At 51.1% G+C, this 20,530-nt stretch overlaps 2 protein-coding genes across 4 annotated transcripts in view; one reads left to right on the forward strand and one right to left on the reverse strand.

Annotated features, from left to right (window-relative positions):
• Window positions 1-4,983, reverse strand: GAMT (guanidinoacetate N-methyltransferase). The gene is made up of 7 exons (XM_083879787.1): window positions 4,960-4,983; window positions 2,652-2,837; window positions 1,907-2,052; window positions 1,766-1,829; window positions 1,069-1,136; window positions 867-977; window positions 1-706 (listed from the first exon to the last, which is right to left on the reverse strand). The coding sequence occupies exons 2-7, from the start codon at window positions 2,833-2,835 to the stop codon at window positions 566-568; spliced, it is 714 nt and encodes a 237-aa protein (XP_083735913.1). The 5' UTR covers window positions 2,836-2,837; window positions 4,960-4,983; the 3' UTR covers window positions 1-565.
• The window catches only part of DAZAP1 (DAZ associated protein 1), a 24,587-nt gene continuing 8,503 nt past the window's right edge, over window positions 4,447-20,530 (forward strand). The window contains exons 1-7 of one of the 3 annotated variants that reach the window (XM_083879785.1): window positions 4,447-4,595; window positions 10,380-10,420; window positions 10,872-11,038; window positions 11,295-11,360; window positions 11,897-12,004; window positions 14,253-14,301; window positions 18,546-18,628. In XM_083879785.1, the coding sequence (XP_083735911.1) occupies window positions 4,564-4,595; window positions 10,380-10,420; window positions 10,872-11,038; window positions 11,295-11,360; window positions 11,897-12,004; window positions 14,253-14,301; window positions 18,546-18,628 (546 nt within the window). In that variant the 5' untranslated portion in view covers window positions 4,447-4,563. Of the gene's footprint in view, window positions 4,596-10,379; window positions 10,421-10,871; window positions 11,039-11,294; window positions 11,361-11,892; window positions 12,005-14,252; window positions 14,302-18,545; window positions 18,629-20,530 lie in introns of those variants that run through there. The other 2 variants (XM_083879784.1, XM_083879786.1) reach the window with 2 other exon arrangements.

The following is a 20,530-nucleotide window of genomic DNA, read 5'->3' on the forward strand; positions in this document are numbered from 1 at the left end:
TTTGGGTATTTCATTCCTTTTAATGGACTTTATCCCTTCTGGGGAGAGAGGAAACATCATTTATTGAGCTGTGAGGGGGTGTTGGGGGCAGGATTTGCTGCCACGGGCTTTGGCCGAAATGTTGGGAAACTTCCCTGGGGAGCTGCTTCAGGAGAAGCTGAAATGCCTCCAAATGCCTCAGACTGGCCCATTTCTCCCACCTGGTTTGGATTATTTGACTCTTGTGGGAACCCACCCTGTGATTTCTCAAACTGATCCAGTTTTTGGAGGAAATGGCTGGTTCTGGAACCCGTGTTTGGCCAAAGGCTCCAAACCACACTCTGAAATTCCAGCATAATTGAGAATTTGAAGTTCTGAGGGGACAGAACAGGGTGAAATCTTCCCCCTCCAGAGCAGGGGGCTCCTGGGGCAGGAAGATTCCTATCCTTTTGTCCCCTGGAATCCATCCCAAGCCTCCACCCATCTCTGGATGAATCAGCTTCCATCTCTCAGGGGTTTTAAAGGAGATGGGGACTTTTCTCCTCCCCATCAGCACATCCCAGCTCCTGCTCCCCGGGCTGGCCCCTCAGTGTCTGAGGATGGTGGGGGTGATCATCCTGGGGTGGGAGTAGTAGCGGCACTCGGGGGGCGGCTGCAGCTCTATCACGCTGGTGCTGATGTTCTCCCGCCTGAACCCCGCCTGCAGCAGCGGCCCCACCTGCGTCTCCTGCGGGACAGGAGGAGCAGCGGTGCCTTGGGGTGAGAAAATCGGCATCCCGGGGGGGAAAAACCCCTCCGAGCTGCCCTTTGGCGCTTCCTGCCCATCCACAGCCGTGGGATGCTCTGGCTCATCCCGGGCGCGGCTTTAGGGGAGGGGAACAACTCACCTCGAACATCTTCTCGATGTCGCTGTACCTGGTTTTGAGCAGCTCGCCCCACGAGGTGAGGTTGCAGTAGGTGAGGACCCCTCCGGGCCGCAGCAGGCGGAAGGCGTGGCCCTGCCCCGGGAATTCGGGAATTCGAGATTCCAGGTCAGTGCCCGGCCCCAGCTCCCCCTCCCAGCCCCAGAGCCGCTCCCCGAGGTGTCACCTGGATGAAGTTGAACTGATGCGTGTGCCAGGTGTCCTCCGACAGCGGGTACGTGTCGTACAGGATCCCTGCCCGGGAACAACGGGGCTTAGCCGGGAGAGACCTGAGGGGCTCGTGTGTCCCAGGAAAATCCCCCTTCATGGCCTGGTGTTGTTATGTTCCTACTGCAATTTGCCCCCGTGTGTCTGACCCCTCGAAGGCAGTGATGTGGTGGCCTCCAGGATAAGGATCCATTGCCCCAGGACAAGGATTCACTCCCCAGGACAAGGATTTGGTCCTCAGGACAGTGATCTGCTCCCCAGAACAGTGATCTGCTCCCCAGGACAAGGATCTGCTCCAGGATGAGGATCCAGCTCAGGACAAGGATCCTACCCAGGACACAGATCTCTTGCCCACGACAGGGATCCACTCCAGAACAAAGATCCATTTCCCCAGAACAAAGATCCAGCCTCAGTACAGTGATCTGCTCCCCAGGACAAGGATTCGCTCCCCAGGACAAGGATTCACTCCCCAGGACAAGGACCCCAAGGACACAGCAGTGCCCTGCCCCAGCCCCATGGGATGATGTGGACTCCCCCTGCCCCCTGACCAAACTGCTCCCCCTTTCCATGGCTCAGGGATGTCCTGGGGTGCCCTTGGGCTTTGCTGCAGCCCCACTCTGCAGTGGGGACCCCTCCCCATCCTGCTGCTGTCTCACCACTGAAGTGCCCATCCGGCAGCGTCGGCACCACGTCCTCCCACAGCCCCTTGAGGGGCACCACCTGCGGGCGGGGGCAGAGGGGTGAGCTGGGGGGTCACAGGCGCCCCCCGAGCCTGGCACAGCCCACCCCGCCCTGACCTTGTGTGGCTGTGCCTTGGCCCACTGCTCCAGGCGCCGGAAAACGCCCTCGTTGCACTCGATGATCCAGTGCTCCTCGATGTCGAATTGCTGCACCTTGGAGGCAGCGATGGCCATCCCGAACCCCACCTCGAGCACGCGGCCGCCTGCAGGTGAACCCGCACTCACAGCTCCGGCTTTTCTCTGCCCCAAAATCCCCCAGCCCTGAATTCTGAGCCATTCTTCCCCCAAACTGGGCAATTTGGGTGTGGACTGGGAGAACGTGGTGCTGCTGGCACTGGGGGGAGAAGTTGGGAGCTGCCCCTATGTCCCTGTCACCTGCTGCCCCCGCAGCTGCCCCTGTGTCCCTGTCACCTTGTGCCCCCCACAGTGGCCCTTTGGCCCCACCAAGCCCCCGCAACTGATCCCAGTGAGAACAAACAATGTCCAACCCTCCCTCTGCCAGGGAAACAGCCCCAAAAGCGGCAGGTCCTGGGAGGGCAAACAGCCCCAAAATCAGCAGGGCCTGGATGGGACGTGACTGCATCCCCTCCCCATGTCCCCATTCCCTTCCAAGAACGCCTCACCCTGGCACAAGCACACAATGTCCCCATGGCCCTGCTGTCCCTGTCACTGCACGTGGGCCATGTGCAGTGCAGGGCACATACGGTGGGATCCCCCAACAGAACATCTCCCCCAAAGTCAGTTGTTTTTGGGGAAGCTGCACCCCCAGCACATCCCCAGAGCTTTATGGGGTCTCTTTTACCCTTCGATGCTGCCACTGTGGCCAGGGAGTGCATGTAGGGCGTCTCCCAGCGCTCCATCACCGGTTTGCCCAGGATCTCCAGGTGGGCGTCGGGCTCATCGTAGCCGGCCGTGGCTTCTCTCCAGGCCGCCCTGCAGTCCTCGCCCTCGGCAAAGATCGGCCCCGCCGCCGCCCCGGAGCTCATGGCTGCGGGAGGAAAGTCCAGCTGGCCGGGCCGACACTGCCGGGGGAGGGAAAGAAAGGGCCACCGGGCTCTTGGCCGGCTTTAAATAGCCCTGCTGGAAAGTGCTGAGTGTGCACAGCCGGCTGGGGCCCCTCCGGGGATCGGGAGCCCTTATCGGGAATGGAGCCCTTATCGGGAACGGGGCACCACGGGGCAGACTGGGGCTGGCAGGGCTGAGCGGCCACAGGTGGCCTGGGGGTCACTGGGGTGGTCTGGGGGGACAGAGGGTGTCCCTGCCCCCGGTGGCACCGTGCTGTGCATGGCTGAATGGGAATGAGCGGCTCTGCTGAGTGCTGGAGCCGGGCTGGATCAGGGGGACACGGAGGAGGGGGTTTGCCCTGTGCACGGTGCTGTGCCACACTCCGGGGCTGTGCCACCCTCTGGGGCTGTCACACACAGCCCTGTGCCCTTCTCCAAGGGCTGTGCCACACTCTGGGCTGTCACACACAGCCCTGTGCCCCTCTCCGGGGCTGTGCCACCCTCTGAGGCTGCACAGCGGGACTGTGTCCTGCTCTGAGGCTCTGCCACCCTCCAGGGCTGTCACACACTCCGGGGCTGTCACACACAGCCCTGCACCCCGCACTGTCCCGCACAGCAGGACAGCACACCCGGGCCGTGCACAGTGACAGGAGTGACCCGCACGCCCCGGGCAGAGCCGGGCTGGGCCGTAAAGACCGGAGGGAGGGTCCCGGGGGGCTGCAGGGGGTGCTGAGCCCGGTGGGGGCGAGGCGGGACCCTGCAGGTGGGCAACGGGACCCGCGGGTGAGGGGTGAGACTCCACGGGAGGGCAGTGGGACCCTGCGGATCCCGGGAATGTCAGGGTGAGTGACATTCCCAAATGTGGGCGCTGAGACCCCCTGCGGGTGGGCAGTGGGACCCTGCAAGTGGGTGGCAGCACCCCGCAGACCCCGGGGGTGGGTGATAATCCCCCCAGATTAGGAAGTGGGGCCCCCCAGGGATGAATACCGGGACCCCACGGACTCCGCAGGTGGGCACTGAGACCTCCCGCGGGAGGGCAGTAGGACCCTGTGGGTGGGCAGTGACATTCCCGGGGGGGGCACTGGGGTTACCAGGGCGGGTACTGGGGTTACCGGGGTTACCGGGGGGGTCACTGGGGTTACCGGGGGGGGGCACTGGGGTTCCTAGACTGGGCAGTGACAGTACCGGGGTGGGCACTGGGGTTACCGGGGTGGGCAGTGACATTCCCGGGGCGGGCAGTGCCATTCCCGGGGTTTGCACTGGGGTTACCGGGGTGGGCAGTGCCATTCCCGGGGCTGGGCACTGGGGTTACCGGGGTGGGCAGTGACATTCCCGGGGCTGGGCAGTGACGTTACCGGGGGGGGCACTGGGACCCCCCGGACCCCGCCGAGGCCCCGCCCCCTCCGGCGCGCGCGGACTGCCCTTCCCGCCGGCCCCCGCGCGCGCGCGCGGCCACGCCCCCCTCTGCCCCTCCCAGGGCGCGGCCCCGGAGACCCCGTAGCGAGGGGCGGGTGCGCGCGCAGCGGCGGCGCTGAGGGAGCGCGAGCGCGCGGCGGGGGGGGCCGGGCCGGGCCGGGGGCGGCGGGGGGGGAACCGGGACACCAGAACCGGGACACGGCCGGGAGCGCCCGCCCGCGGCCCCGCGACCCGCCGCCGGCACCGCCGCCACCGGAGGGAAGAGCCGGGCGCGGCCCCGGAGGAGCCGCCGCCATGAACAGCGTGGGAGGCGCCGATGAGATCGGGTGAGGAGGGGAAGGGGAGGGCGACGCGCTGGGACGGGGCGGAGGGGGGAAGGTTCGGTCACCTTTTCCCGCAACCTCCGGAGAGGTCCCGGCGGGGCTGGCCGGGGCGCTGAGCGGGGAGCGGTGAGCGGAGCCGGGCCGGGCGGTGTTACGGTGGGGGGGAGAGGCCGGTCCCGGGCCGGGGGCGCTGAGGGGGGGGCCGGTCCCGCCATGTTGGGGCCGTGAGGGCGCGCACCCCCCTCCCGTCACGTGACCGGCGCGCGCGCGGGGCTGCGGCAGGTGCGCGCGCCCAAGGTCACCCGCCCGCCGCGCTTCCCGCGCCCGCCCGCACCGGGGCCCGCACCGGAGCCCGCCCCTGTCCCACCTCGTGTCCCCTCCGCGTCCTCCTCTCCTGCCCAATGACGCGGGGATGTGGGGCGGGGGGGACAACGCGCCGGCCGAGGGAGGGGATTGTCCCGCTCTGCCCGTGCGGCCTCACCTTGAGTCCTGCGTGCGGTTTTAGGCGCCACGATAAGAGAAGAGTATCGAGGTGTTAGAGAGCGTCTAAAGGAGGGCAGCGGACATGGTGAAAGGCATTGAGGGGAAGCATTAGGAGGAGGAGCAGAGGTTACTTGGTGTGTTCAGCGTGGAGGAGACTGAGGGGAGAGAGACCTTGTAGTTTAAAACTTCCTCGTGAGGGGCAGCTCCGATCTCTCCTCTCTGGGAGCAGTGACAGAATCCGAGGGAACAGCTGGAACTGTGTCCGGAGAGGTTTAGGGTGCCTATCAGGGAGGTTTTTACCCCCGGGGGTGCTGGGGCAGTGCCCAGGCTCCCCAGGGAACGGTCCCAGCCCCGAGGCTGCCAGAGCTCCGGGCGTGTTTGGACAGCGCTCCCAGGGACAGGGGGGATTGTTGAAGAGTTCTGTGCAGGGCCAGGAATTGGACTCGATGGTCCTTGAGGGTCTGTTCACTGAGTCTGTGACTCCGCTGGGGACTTTGACTCCTCAGGGCTGCCCCGAGGGGCTTTGGGTGGAGGAGGGGGACGGTGGTGGGATAAAGGTGGCACCAGGAGCTTCCCCTCGCCCTCCGTGTCCCCCGGCAGGGCCGCCCTCCCGAGCTCCCCTGTGCCGTGCTCTGCCGTGCTCTGCTCGGGATGTGCTCCAGGCAGGAAAACCCCGCTTTTAAGCGTTCCCGGGGGTTTTGTGGTTTCAAACCGAAAACCTGACACACGTCTGTTTCTTCTGACGTTCTTTTAGAATCACAGCAAGGCTTGGGTTGGAGGGGACCTTAGAGATCATCCAGTTGCACTCAGTATTTTTCTGCTTGAGAGCTGTACCCTGGTGACATTGAAATCATCAGGCTGCAGACTTGGGCATGGTAGAAACTCCAAGTAGCAAAAACCAAATTAAAAAAATCCTTGTCTGGTTCTTCCAGTGCAAGTTTTGGCACAGAATTTGACCAGACCAAGGACTGGTCATCTCGTTTGAAACTGGAAACACAAACCAGTTGCCCCATGCTGCTTGCACTGCCTTACTGCACGTTCTTAATGTGTAAATACTAAAAGTACAGGAGGCAGGATTAGTGATTGGAATATCACGTTGGAATGGTTTGGGTTGGAAGGGACCTTAGAGAGGATCAAATTCCAACACACATTGCATGAGGCCTCGTTAAATATGTGGATTTTGCTCTGAAAGTGTTTTTATTTGCTCCTGGGCTTTAATCACTGTCTGGTGCCTTATGAGAGACCTGATCAGGTCTGGCCTCTCCAGCTGTAGGTGAGTGCCAGGTCCAGGTTATTCCATGGAATATCATCAGCTCCCCTTCTGAGCAGGCTTGGCTGTCCTGGGGTTTGTTCTGTGATCCTTCTGAGCTGTAATCAGATAGAAAAGGATTGGGGGTTAATCAGAGAGGGAATTTTTCTTTATTCTCCTCCCCCAAAAGCCCTCAGAGGGAAAGGTGAAAGTGTAGAACGAACTGAGCTGCTCCAGCCCTCGGAAGGAAGCTCTGCTTTAAAGCCATTGTGAGAGACAAGTCTGGATGGGAAGTTATGAATGCAGCTGCTTTTCTAGGCAGAGATTTTTAGAGAAAACACCTGAGGAAGCTGTAAGCCTTGCAGGTGTGTTGGCATGGGTGGGGATGGGCTTTGTGAGTGCTCTTTGTTGTAATTAATTAGTACTTGGAGCTGGTTTGGAGGAAGAAAAGTGCTGATCTTGATCCTCCTGTCCTGCAGCTGATGGGGGCTGTGCTGAGGTGTTGATCAGAGCTATTAATCAAACTCCAGATTATTTGTGTAGGCACAGAATTTGTGCTTTTGTTAAGTTTTGGTGGTTTAAAATACCTGTACATGCTTTTTTACTAATCCTGAGTTGATCTGCTCCAGCAGCAAATATGTTTATAGCAACAAAGAATAAATTAGGAATTAAAATTCTCCCAGGAAGTGGTGAGGCAGAACACTTGGTTAAAACTTCTTACACAGCTGCAGCTTCTGAGGAGTCATTATCCAACTCTCTGCTCCTGAGGTGATCCCTGTGGGGAATTCTGCTGCTTCAGGGATGTTTCACCTGCCAGGATCTCACTGCTCATGGTGGACAGACTCACCTGCCCAAAAACCAGGCTGCTGGTTTGTGCTGGCTTTGCATTCCAGTGGGGATGGACTGTAGTGTGCTCCAGTCTGTCAGTTTGGAGCTTTATGGAGGTGTGGGGTTTGGGATGGTGTCAGCAGCTGTGAACTAAAAACATTGAATAGAGTGAGGGGAGGCTGAGCAGGATCTGCAGCTTCTTCCCAAAAGGCAGCAGCAACCTCTGCTCTCTGGGATGAGGGGCTGGAGCTGAGGAAACAGCTGGAGCTGTGTCTGGGGAGGGTCAGGCTGGGTTTTAGGGAAAGGTTCTTCCCTCAGAGTGTGCTGGGCACAGCCCAGGCTCCCCAGGGAATTCTCCCAGCCCTGAGGCTGCCAGAGCTCCAGGAGTGTTGGGATAATGCTCTCAGGGTGGGATTGTTGGGGTGTCTGTGCAGGGCTGGGAGTGGGACTCAGCTCATGGATCCCTTCCAACTCAGGATGTTCTATGAATTTTATACGTTTCTATGAACTTAACAACTGCCAGCCCATAAACTGTTAGGAGCAAAGGTTTTCTGGGGTGGAGTGTGGGTGAGACCTTGGGAAAGGGCTGCTGATGCAGTTGAGCGTGGGGGCAGGAGCACTCACACCCCCTCCTGCCTCACAGCTGGCTTGTACCACACCACATCTGGATTTCTGTAAACTCGGCCCTGCTCAGTGTCTCCAAACCACGGAGGATCCCAAGGCAGAGGATTCCTGGCTTTTGGTGTTCCACAGAGTGTGTACAAACCAGGGCTGCTGGAGCTGGTGTTGAGCAACCCAGCTTTGCTGTTTCAGTCCATGTAGGGTGACTACAAATAATTCATGGTGGAATTGGAAGGTTTCAGTGACCTCCCTCTTTGCAGACAGCTTGGTGTTCTCTCAGAACACAGCTGGTACTTCTACAAAGATATAAAATAGATAAGTCTTGTATACCAAGCTATCAAATTTAGTTAAAAACACCCCAAAACAAACCATGAGCTCAAATGTGTTTCGTCAAGAAAATAACCACACATCAAAACTTTGTTGTGAATACAGCAGTAGATCTGGTTTTGGCTGGGTTTACTTTGCTATTAAGAAATTAGAGTTACTTATTTTCCCTAAAAATAATGGCACAGCAGAGGGGTTTATGTCCTGTGTGTGGAAAGGTGGTCAGGGGACAGTTGTGGAAAGGGAAGGGGATCAAGGGACAGTTGTGGAAAGGGAAGGGGATCGAGGGACAGTTGTGGAAAGGGAAGGTGGACAAGGGACAGTTGTGGAAAGGGAAGGGGATCAAGGGACAGTTGTGGAAAGGGAAGGGGATCAAGGGACAGTTGTGGAAAGGGAAGGTGGACAAGGGACAGTTGTGGAAAGGGAAGGTGGACAAGGGACAGTTGTGGCCCTCACCAGGATGGCAGGGCTGCCTGGGCAGGGCCTGGCTGATCCAGAACACGACCTGTTGCCATGAACTGGCTGCTGTTGAGCAAGGCCCTGAGCCCGTGCCAGGAGCCAGTGCTCTGCCAGAGGGAGCTGGGGGCACTTTTCCAATCCTTGAGGGAAACTCCGTCATCCTGAACATGCCCGCAGAAAACAGGCCTGCCCTGGGAGAGGGCAGGGCAGCCGTGCCGGGCCCTGTGCTGCTCTGGGGAGGGCTGGCACGTCCTCCTGCATCACGATAAGGCAGCAGAGGCAGCGCTGTCTGCTGTGACACTGAGGGCTGTCTTTGCCTCGTGTGTCACCAGCCCCGTTGTTTGCTGCTGCTCAAGGAGACGCTTTGATCAGCGCTTAACAGTTGGTCTGTTTTTGTGAAAGACAAGACTCGTGTCACGTCTCGGCTTGTAGCTTAGGAACAGGATTTGCCTCAATGGAACAAGGCTCGGAGGTGCCGTGTAGTGTTTAATGTTGTTGCTTTGGCTGGTGCAGAAGGGTCGTGACATGATGTCCTGTCACAGAGAAGGGAATCAAAGTGAAGAGGGACGGGCTGGATTGATCAGTGAGCTGCCCTGCTCCACAGGAACTTCCAGTTGCAAGGCTTTCACTTCCCTGGTACTCCCGGTGCACCTGCAGCTCTTACTGGGATGACTGGGCTCTCCCTGCCGTTACCTGCTCTTGAAAAGAGTGAGAGGATGTTTAATTTTTATTTATTTGGAGAAATACAACTTTGTCCCTGTAAGTTAGGATGCAGAAATTCCCACCACTCTCAGCTGTACTCGGGTATAGGTGAAGGTGAGTAGAAGACAAAGGTTCTCTTTGAAGTCTCATGGAGAACTAGAGGGCATCTCCCAAAAATAAACTATCCCAGTGCTTGTCTGTGCAGAGCCATGGAGCCATTAACAGCAGAGTTTTTCACAGAATCACACAATCTCCTGAGCTGGAAGGGATCCCCAAGGATCATCAAAGCCCTGCACAGACACCCCAACAATCCCACTGTGTCCCTCAGAGTGTTGTCCAAATGCTCCTGCAGCTCTGGCAGCCTTGGGGCTGGGACCATTCCCTGGGGAGCCTGGCCAGGAGAACCTTCCCCTGGGCTCCAGCCCTTCCCTGGGTCCTGCCCCTGCTCCAGAGAGCAGAGGTTAATGCTGTTCCCCAGGAGGAAGCTGCAGACAGCTATGAGGGTTTTTTAGGGGTTGATTCTTGGCTCTGACAAGGGCCAAGTGTTGGGGTGGCTCTGACCAACCTGTAATTACCGAGTAAATGACTGTTGGAAGTTTCGTCACGCCCAGGAGCTGATAAAGAGCTGCAGAGCCTGGCATGGAGCTCCCGTAGCACCTGCCCAGCTCCTTGGGCGTGCTGGGACACGAAACCCTGCAGTTTTGGGTGCTCTTTACAGAGGAAGAGTTGAATCAGTTTTAAGCAGTTTAGTTTGGGGTTTAGCCATGACTTTCTCACCTGCTCGGCGCTATCTCGAAACTGGGTTGTCCAATGGTTTCACAACTGGTGCTGGATTAGTGCTGCTCTGTTATTTAGTACCTGCTGCACAGGTTTGACTTCTGTCTCAGGCCTGAGCTTGGCAATTCTACTTTTGCTTTCACCCCACGAGAAGGTGCTGGCAGCCAAGGGAGTGTTTTGTGGTGAGGGAGGGAGGAAGGCTTTGGTTTAATCAGCAGCACCAGCTCTGTAGAGCCTGTTGGAGGCCGTGGTACCCCCAAACCTGTCCCAAAGAGCTGAGTTGTGCCTTGAATAAACGGAGCATCTGCTGTAGCCCCTAAACCTGCCCTGTGCTTTGTTTGCAGGAAGCTGTTCGTGGGTGGCCTGGACTGGAGCACGACACAAGGTGAGCAGCGTGTGCTGCAGGCGTTGGGATGTGGTGAAAACACAGCCAGGAGCTTTGAACAGGCATTGCTGTGCTGAGGAGATTGGGCTTGAGAGCCTCCTCTTCCTCTGCTGATTAATAAAACTTCCTGTAGAGACAGCTCAGATATGTATCATCATATATTTTTTATATACATTAATACTTTCAGGTTAATACTGTTTGGTGCTGAAGTTTTTGTCAGCCCAACAGACAACCCTTTTTATAATCACTTCCCTACTGTTTTCCATTTGTATGAGTGGAAATAAACTGTTGTCTGCCATTTGTTTACAGGAAGTAAGATGTGATCATTTTCAAAAGATGAGTTTGAACTTGTTTTCCATGTTTGCTGATCTGTTGTCTCATAATTGCAAACACAGTCTGGTGTTGTTAATATCTGGTTCTGTTTAATATTTGCTTTTTTTTTCTTTAACAGAAACCCTTCGTAGCTACTTCTCCCAGTATGGAGAAGTTGTAGACTGTGTAATAATGAAAGACAAAACAACAAATCAATCTCGAGGATTTGGATTTGTCAAATTTAAAGATCCCAACTGTGTGGGAACAGTGCTGGCCAGCAGACCTCATACGTTAGATGGCCGAAATGTAAGTTGCTTTTATGTTGTTATTTTTTTCCTGCACCAGGTTCAAAGATTTACTTTAAATTCTGGGTCCTTATTTGCAGAGTTTACCTGGTTGTTGGTTAAATGATTTATTTTAAGGCAGCTCTAACTCCATGGCTTGTGTTGCTTTGAGCTCTGGGGAGCTGCATGTCAGCAGGGCTGGGTTCAGCTGCCACAAATGTAACTTTTAGAGCAAAATTCTTCATGCTGAGGTCTGACCAAACTGGAACTTCTTCCAGATTGATCCAAAGCCATGCACACCTCGGGGGATGCAGCCAGAGCGGACACGGCCGAAGGAGGGATGGGTAAGGAGAGATCCCTGTGTGTCCTCCCTGTTGTCTGAGTTATCTTCATTTCCTTTGGATTATATCCATGTTTTAAAGGCAGAAGTCTGTATGCAGAACTTGAGTGTAAATTTAATTTCTAAAAAATGTCTTTAACTTAAATTTCCAGGGGCAGACCCTGTACAGCACAGTACCAGTTTGGGTGTGGTGTTTCCCAAGCTCTTAGTGATGCTTTTAGTGGAGTTCTTCAGATTTGAGAGCAGTGTCTGGAGGGCCCTGGCAGGGCTGATGCTGTTCCAGCCCACTCCACACCCTGCAGCTTCACCAGATTTCAGTGTAAAATGAGTCAGTGGCCTCAGAGCACAGTCCCTGGATTCCTGCTCCTCTGAAGAGCAGAGCACACTGAGCCTCTGAGCTCAGAACGTGCTTCCCTTTCATGCCTGGGAGACTCTCCCCTCAGCCTGCCAGAGCCCATTGTTCATGGTTCAGTGTGAAATGATAGAAGCAGCCACCCTTATTGTCCTGCTGACTGAATTTTCTCCTCCTTGATTTAGCAGAAAGGATCCAGGAGCGATAACAATAAATCCAATAAAATTTTTGTTGGTGGGATTCCTCATAACTGTGGCGAGACAGAGCTCAGGGAATACTTCAAGAAGTTCGGAGTGGTGAGTCCTGGGGGGGAAGGTGCCTCCCCTCCCTGCTGCCTCCTCTCACATTTCCTCAGGCTGTCAAATTTAGGGGTAATTTGGACAAATTGCTGGAGGGGCACCTGAAGCATTTTGTGTGAGCCTGTAGTGAACATTCATCATCTGGAAATGTCCCTTGGCAGAACCTGCTGCTCATGTGGAATTTACTTTGCTGCTTCTGTCTCCTCATGTTTAAGTCTACCTGGTACATTCTTCTGTCCCTTCTTCCAAAAATTCCTGAGCTGGCTTAAGAATGTTTCTTTTTATTATTATTATTATTACTATTTCCACCCCCACCCCCCTTTAACTTGATAACTTTCAGCTGGGCAATTAAAAATGTCTGCTGATTGTTTTTTGGGAACAGTGAGTCTCTCAATGGGCTGAATTTCAAGGTTCTGGTGTTTGACTGTGTGTACAGATGGGTTAAATTTGGGTCTCCTGCCATTATTTTGGGAGCAGTAGCTGCTTTCAGACCATCTGGAATCTCAGTTCTGGTGTCCCTGGGACTTCCATTCTGAGACAAACTGCTCCTCATGCACCTTCTTCAGTTCAGTTTGTAACCTTGGACTGAAATGACTGTCTTTTGTATAGTTTTTTTATTTAGTTTTAATTCCCATTTATCCCAGCTCTCACTGCCCGTTTAATATGATAAATGACTGAATTAAATAATTCAGCTGTGAATAAGTTTGAGGAAGTTAAAGATTGCCTGAGTTAAATTCAGGACTGTGCTGGTAAAAATGAACTTGATTGGCATTTAGTGTAGTTTTTGATACTTTTTTTCAATAACCTTTTCCTGACATTTCTTAGTGGCAACAAAGAATTTATTGAGAAACAAACTCATAAATTTATCAAGAATTAAATCAGTGTTTAAAATTCCATTAAGATACTCTATTTAAAACACAAAAAGCAACAGCTAACAACTGTTTCTTTAGCTTGACAAGCTGCAGTAGACTAATAATAAAAAAAACAGGGAGCACGTTCCACAGCTGTGGGATGTAGTTTCTAAAGGCTCTTCCTCACAGACTTGGCTTTCCAGCTGTGCCCTGGATGCTGGGGAGATACAGGGTATGTCCTGCAGATGTAGAAGGCAACAGCCACAACTGTAAGTGCCCTTAAAAAGTAAGTAGTAGCACTTTGCTCTTAGTATAGAAATCAGAAAAATCTTCCTGGAGTTGTAACGAGTCCCCTTTGGCGCAGTGGAGTCTCACAAATGTTTTTGTGGCCACAAGAGTGAAGAGCCCAAGGCAGGCAGTGATTTTTAGCCCTGGTAATTGCTGGGTCATTAAGATCAGGATGAAGAGGATCCAAATGGACCAGGGGAGGGACAAATGTGGCCCTGATTGTCCCTTGGCATGATCCCCACCTGGATCCTCCAGCCCCAGCTGGGAGCATCCAGTGGGATGTGCTCGAGTGAGTGCAGCAACTCAAACCCAAATGTTTCCTACCTGTAAGCAAAGATAAAATTGTGTCCGATTTTAAACTCATTTTTACTCAAGTAAAAATATCCTAAGATTGTCTTGAAGATGCAATTTTACAAAATCACACCCATTTTGTGACCACTTCCTGCATCTGTGAGGTTTTAGAGCAGTTCCCTTCGGTGGTTTTAATGTTGACATAAACATTACACCTCAGGTTTTGTTTAAATTGTAGCTCACTGTGGTGCTCATTCTGAGAATAATCCTGAAGCCCTTGAACAGCTTGCAATTTCCATTTTTTCTTTTTTTAGGTTAAAATCACACTGATACTGCTCATCCAGAACTTAGAGGGGTTTTGTAAAGCTGTTTATGCATTGCTTTAACTGGTGCTCTGGGCCTCTCTGGTGCTCCAGTAATTCAATCAGAGGAACCCTGCATGTTCCTGCAGCTCAAGCTGCTTCTCATGGCTAAAGTGAAAATGCTTAAAAATGGGGAAAATCATGTTTTAAAAAGCGACACTGATGAGTTGCTGGAAAACAAACCTTTGGGGTGTGTGATAGGCTATAGAGTGGGTACAAATAACGCAAAAGCTCAATGTTAAATTAAAATGTTAAGTGTGATGAGACAACAGAGATGAACTCAGGCTTTCTAAACTCCCAGGAAGAGCAACATTGCCTGTTTTTGTGCTGTTGCTGGGATGATGGCTGCAGCTGGATTGTGCTTTGTGGGTAGAGAGCAGGAACCAGCCTGTGGTGACTGTTCCAGCCCTCCCCTGGTAGCACAGGGAGTAGAATTTCCCTTCTCTCTTCCAGGTCACTGAAGTTGTAATGATCTATGACGCAGAGAAACAGAGGCCCCGAGGTAAAGGCTGATCTAGTTTGTCCTTGAAATTTCTTCATACTCTGCTATAGTCAGATGGCAAACTATTTCACACCATCAGAAAAGGTAGATTTTTTTTTTTCCCTATGTTGCCTCAGGAAAAAGAATAATTCACTGGGCAAACATCACTTCAAGTCTAGACTCTTCATCTCCAGCTTCACTTGGGTCTGTGCATTTCAACTCAGATGTTTCATGCTCATTGATGGCTTGGGGTTTTTTTTATAGTTGAATGAAATTTGATTCTCGAGCCACTCCTGTGGCTTAAGTTACTTTTGAGGGGAGGAAAAATAAGCAGATTTTCCTCCTGTTCCACAGGAAAGGTATGTTGGGTCTGCAAGTGCATGTGGGGTGCTCCAGCCAGAGCACGAGACAGGACAGAATCCATCCATCACCTGCTTTTTGTTTTGGTTAAATGGCTTCACCTCTAATTAAAGAAAAACCCTTCTTAAACAGCACAAAATAATTCTGAAATATATATATATACACATGGATATTTTTAATTGGGATATACAATCTCTGTATACCAGATTGCTTTTAAAGAGGGGAGGGGAAAGAAAAACACCCAAAAACCTGAAAGAATCACTAGATATTAAATCAAGCTGAGAACCTTTGGTCAAAATATGAAGCAAGTTCCATGTCACCCATGTCCCTTTGCATCACCATCTGTTTGCCAAGGAAGAGGCAATATTTTGGCACGTGAAGCTTAGCTGTGCTCCCACCCTGTAGCATGTTGGACATGCTAGAGAATAGTTTGCCATCTGAACTTTTTCATTTCTCTTCTGCCTCATTATTAAGAAATATATCCTTCACTTCATATTTATTAAGCTGTTAAGTCTTAGTTTTATTTTTAATTTAGACATACATCCTTAGTGACATATTTAAGTGTTTCATAGTAAAGTATGGTAACGTTAAGTAAGTTCTTTTTTTTGTTTCTTTTCTCTCTGTGAATTGTTTGACTGTGATTAACGATATCTCTTTAGATTTCTTCTCTCTAGGTGATAATTTATCACAGAGGTACAGGCCAGTTCCGCAGTCAGAGGAGGGACGGGCTTTGTCTTTTATTGGAGTGTAAACGAAGTTTCAATATATTTGTTTTTTTTTATTTTCTCGCTTTAGCTATCCTAATCTTCTTCCAACAGATACCTTTGATTTAAGCAGCACATAAATTCATCTGTTTCAGTGCTCTAGAGCAGCTGGTTTTGGGTAGAGGAGACAAAGGCACTGGCATCCAAATGTGACTTGAGGCTGAAGTTGTGAAATGTTTCAGTAATTTTTGTACCATCTCTATCTTTGCAATATTTAATCCCAGCCTTGCAGCCTCTGTGCAAAAGGTACTTAAACATCATGCCTGGTCTGAATTAATCCTGTCTCAATTAATGGCTTCTCTGCTTCAAGCTCTACTAAAAACAAAACAGGCAAAGGAGGGCTTGGGGTGCAAAGCACAAGTGCCAGGTGGGGGAAGGGTCTTGTCTCCACCCACAGAAGGCTTCCTCCCCTAATTCATCAGACTTCTTAAGCACTTCTTGAGTCCTGACTCTCTGCCTTTCATTTCTGTGCTGTTCCAGGCTTTTTTTAGTGTGCTGACTAACAGTCATCTCCCAAAACGGCCTTGGCAGTCCCTGGGGGGTGCTAGGAAACATTCCTCGAGTTTGTATTGGGTACTCTGGTTGTGCATCCCAGAACACATTTTCTCTTGCCTTCTCTCTGTGTTCTCTTGCTGTTCTGTCCCCTTATCCTTTCCATGACTGTTGATAAAATTCCAGAGGCCAATTCAGTGCCATCTCTCCTCAGACCCTTCTGAATTTTGCCTTTTCCCATTCACTTTACCCTTCCTTTGGAAGTACACATTGGTTTACTGGTAGGAGGAGGGAAAATGCTCCCTATTCCTATTCCCTGTAACATCCATTTATCTCCAGCTCCTCAGGAGGCACCAAATTCTCAGATGATGTCCTTGAGGAGCTGACTGGGGTCAGGTATCCCCGTCATCTTTGCTTCCTCCCAGTCCTGCCAGCTCTGCCTCATCAGACTCTTCCCAGAGCGCCAGGCACAGCAGCCATGTCACAGCTCTGAGGGAACAAAGTGGCTTTGGCGCAGTCTCAGCTGCCCCTGGTTCCTGTTCTTGGCCAAGCCAACAGCTGGGAAGGGATTTCCAAGTTCTTGCTGTGTCTGTTCTCCTCCTCCCTTGGCTGCAGACCAGCCCTGTCACTCTGCTCTGGTCCTCTTGGATCCCTGCTGGATGCAGTTCATTTCTCCTGCCTTTAACTGAGTCCTGTCCTTCAAAAACTGAAGCTGCAGGTGGTGGGTTTTATCACTTCTGCTCAAAACTTCACCTTGGAGTTTTGCTGTGTTGCTCTGTTTTCTTCACTCTTCCTGATCTTTTGCTGTCTGACCCTTTTTAAAACCGTTTTTAAAATTTATTTACTGCTTTCTTCAATGACCTCTTGCTCTCCCTGTTCCACCCCTCCAACCCCATCCCACAATCTGTTCCCCTCCTTTAGCTTTGGAATCAAATTTAACAACAACCTTCACATCCAGATGGAGTCCATTGTTTTCCTTCCCCATCTCTTTTTTAGACAAAGGCTGGAATACTAAACGTGATTGAAATACAAACACTTTTTCCTTTGGCTCCAACACTCGGATTTCTGGTTAACTCAGACAAATATATTGTGATGAAATGCTGCCCTCAGCTTTGAGGCTGCTTTCATCACAGCTCCACAAAACTTCGTTTATACTGCCAGTCTCTTGTGTGTGGGAAATGCCAAGTTTTTTCCTTTTTATTTTCAGTTTATTTTAGTGATGTCTTTTGCTCTTGTTGCTGACAGCAGAATTTGACCTGCTGGAATCTATTTTGGCCTGTATCTTTGTGTATTTTTATATATATATATATATATAAACTTTCTCTACACTAGGCCTCTTTGGGCTTACCCAACGCAGTTGGATAAGCGTGGAGAGACATTCCTGTGCTAGATCCTGTATTCTGTAACGCTTTAGAGCAAGATTTGGCTGCTGTCAGCACTAGCTGCAAAGCAAAACGCAAACCAAGGGGGAAATCTTGGGTTTCAGAAAAGCAGAACCGCATCCATGTTCCATAAACGCTTCCCACGCCGCACCTCGGGTTTCTTTTCTAATTTTTACTGCTCTCCCCCCTTTTCCCCCCACCCTCCGTAGCTAATCCAAAGAATGGCACAATTCCTGTACTGCATGTGTCCCTCCCTGCCCTGGGTTGTCCCCACCAGCAGCCAGTGGGTGATGGCATGAAGCAGCCGCCGTGTCCTGGGGGATTAACCACTATTTTGCCACTCTCTCGGCTGTGTCAGCAGCTACAACCTACGTGCAGTGGTTCTCAGAGTGACCTCCAAAAGGGCAGCTTTGCCTCCTTTCCCAGAGTTTTCTCCAAGCTGCTGGATCCAGCTGAGCTGCCAGCAGCCGGGGCTGTGGTCAGGGGGAAGGGAATGAGCCACCAGTTGGGGGCAAAAAGGTCTGGGAAGTTGTGTGGATTTTCAGAAGGAATCCAACAGAAAATACAAGAAATTAAACAGATCCAGGACGTGGCAGCAACACCACGTTCTGTATGAGCAGCACCTCACAGGGGGTTTTTGTGTTGGGAAGGAGTAACACCTGTTCCCTGCTTTTTCTCCAAGGTGTGGAAAACTTGAGAACCTCTGATGTAGGTTGTTAGTTTCTGAAGCTTCTCATTCATCCATGGAGTGGTAAAATTTCTCATGCTTTAACAGCTACATTTCAAAACTAACGTTCTTATTTTCCACGGAAAATATTCCCTAACTGGAAGCTGGGCTAAGGGATTGGGAGGAAGTTGCTTTGCAGCTTTGGGGAACAGGGATCTCTGATAGGTTTTCCTTGGGAAACTAGGCTGAATTCAAAGGGAGGAGCAGCAAAGTTGCTTGACTTCAATCTGCTGTCCCACAAGTAATTTTGATTTTAGCAGTTTTTTTCCATTTCCTGGTAGGTGGATGAGGAATAAAATCAAATTAAAAGCCGGTTAACGAGCTCAGTTCGAAGCTGCATGCGTGCAATCGAGACGAGGCCCTAGAGCCTCTTCACAGGAAGTATCCATTGCAATTTCCTCAGAGTTTTTTGCCAATTGAACACAAGTGTCGTTATCTGAAACCCCTGCTTGAACCCTTGGTCTGCCCCTAATACTGTTCATCATCCTGTTTTGTGTCACAACACCCTGCTACCTTGATTCACTCTTCGTCGTTGGCTAGGTTTTGGATTTATTACTTTCGAGGACGAACAATCAGTGGACCAGGCTGTCAACATGCATTTTCACGACATCATGGGCAAAAAAGTGTGTAGTTGTAGTTTTATTTTACCTTAAGAAAGAACTAAGTCTTGGGCAACGAGCGATTTCACTGGGGAATCCAACTTAATTGTTGATGGGAGGGCAGAGCAATCCAAATTCAAGGCTTTATCCATGGAGGTGGGGAAAGTCTGAGTTTGCTGGAGAAGGGCAGTTAGGATGGGGGCAGCCTGGGGAAGGGAGGGCTTGGAAGCCTGAGGATTCAGGCTGTGGGCTCTGCTTGGGGTGAGGCCTTGTGTGTACAGACCTGGGGGCTGCTCTGGCTGAGCAGATGAATTGGGATCATCATCACTGGGATGAACTGGTGCTCACTGCCTCTGCTTTGAGCACTGCTGTGGTGCAAGGAGAGAAATCAGTGATTTCCAGCTGTTGGAAAAGCAGAATCCCAGTGAAATCTGAGTTGTTCAAGGCTTGGTTTAAGATACCACTCCTTCAGATGTGCACTCGATACTCAAATCTCGAGGTGGTGTCAGACAATCTGCTTTATATAATCTTAAACTTTAAAAGAAAAAGGGAGAAAAAAAAACATCCTGAAGGATTGGTTTTTTAAAAAATTGGGTCACTTACTGTGAAACTTTGATACCAACCCACATACTCTATATAGTATTTAACCACAATACAGTTAAGTGACCTCTGGTTGTTTCATCTTCATACTGTGTTGTCAGCAAACGGGGCTTGGATAGGGAGGAATTTTTTAGGCTCCTTTGATGTTACTCAGCAAGGAACATGGTTTTACCTGTGGAAGAAAAAAAAACCCCAGCAGACCTAAAAACAAAATAAATTGTTGCAGGACACCCAAGTTTTATATATAGAGAAAAGAATAATTTAAAGAAAAATTAACCACAGGATATGCTGGTAAATTTTAAGTCCTTGCATAGCTTTAAGGTATATCCAGATTTTAAACTAAATGTTAAAACTGCCAAACTTTGAGTGAGGGGAGGTTCAGGGAGACACAGAAGATTTTCACATTCCTTAAATTATTACATTCTTTGAGTTTTTAATTGTCTTTAAAGTCTTTTATGTGCTGATATTTCATAAGCCCTTCCTTAGCTAGCAGGGGACACACTGCACATCAGTGGAGTTCTGGTTCATTTTGCAGTGTAATAATGCCTTTAATTCCTGGGAATTTGTTTTGGGATGGAGGGCTGGGTGGTTTCCTTACAATGGGAACAAAGGAATGTGCTTGTGGGATCCAGAACATCAGTTCTTGGTTCCAGGTGTGAACAGGTGCAGTAAATCACCCAGGGGTGTGTAAGGATCACTGTGTCCCCCCAATATTCCCTGATCTGCTCTTGGAATTGCCTTCAGCAATCCCCTACACTGGGAGCTGATCCCACAGAGCAGCAGATCCAAATGGGAACAAAGGATAAACATCCACGAGGTGCTGGGAGAGGATGGAGAGCCCAGTGTGACCTGCAGATGTCACCTCATTGCTGCTGGCTTTGGGCAGTGCTGGGACTCTGAGTTCTCAGTGTTCCCCAAACAAACCCAATTCCAAACTGAAATAATCGATTTTTGCCCTTTCCCCCCCACTTTCAGTGACCAAAAAAAGCAGGATTCAGGGAGTTTTAGCTCAGAGTAACAGAGCTGCCTCAGTTCTTGGGGTAACCTGGGCTCTGGGCAGGTGTGAAATTTGAACCTCCCTATTGCACAGGGAAATTTTCAGTCCTCACTTTGGCAGTTCCCCGCTTCCAAGTGAGCACTGAAAAATTAATGGGATTCTTCCACAAGGATTAATGAGCTCCAGATCCCCTGCTCTCTCCTTCACTGCCTAATCATGCCTGCTTTAAAAATGGTATTTCTGTCTTTTTGGTAATTAAAAAGGTATTGCTGAAATGAATCCATATGTTGTTGAAAGAGGGGGGGAAAAATTAAAATTGCAAGAAGGCC

The sequence above is a fragment of the Zosterops lateralis genome, assembly GCF_965231275.1.
Source record: "Zosterops lateralis genome assembly, chromosome: 29".
In the NCBI taxonomy this organism is placed as follows: Eukaryota; Metazoa; Chordata; class Aves; order Passeriformes; family Zosteropidae; genus Zosterops; species Zosterops lateralis.

Excerpts from the sequence above, each read along its gene's own strand:
- GAMT (XM_083879787.1), bottom strand. The coding sequence starts at position 2,835 with ATGAGCTCCGGGGCGGCGGCGGGGCCGATCTTTGCCGAGGGCGAGGAC. Across the intron at positions 1,830-1,906 it reads CCAAGGCACAGCCACACAAG|GTGGTGCCCCTCAAGGGGCT; the intron begins GTCAGGGCGGGG and ends CCCCGCCCGCAG. Across the intron at positions 978-1,068 it reads ATCAGTTCAACTTCATCCAG|GGCCACGCCTTCCGCCTGCT; the intron begins GTGACACCTCGG and ends TTCCCGGGGCAG.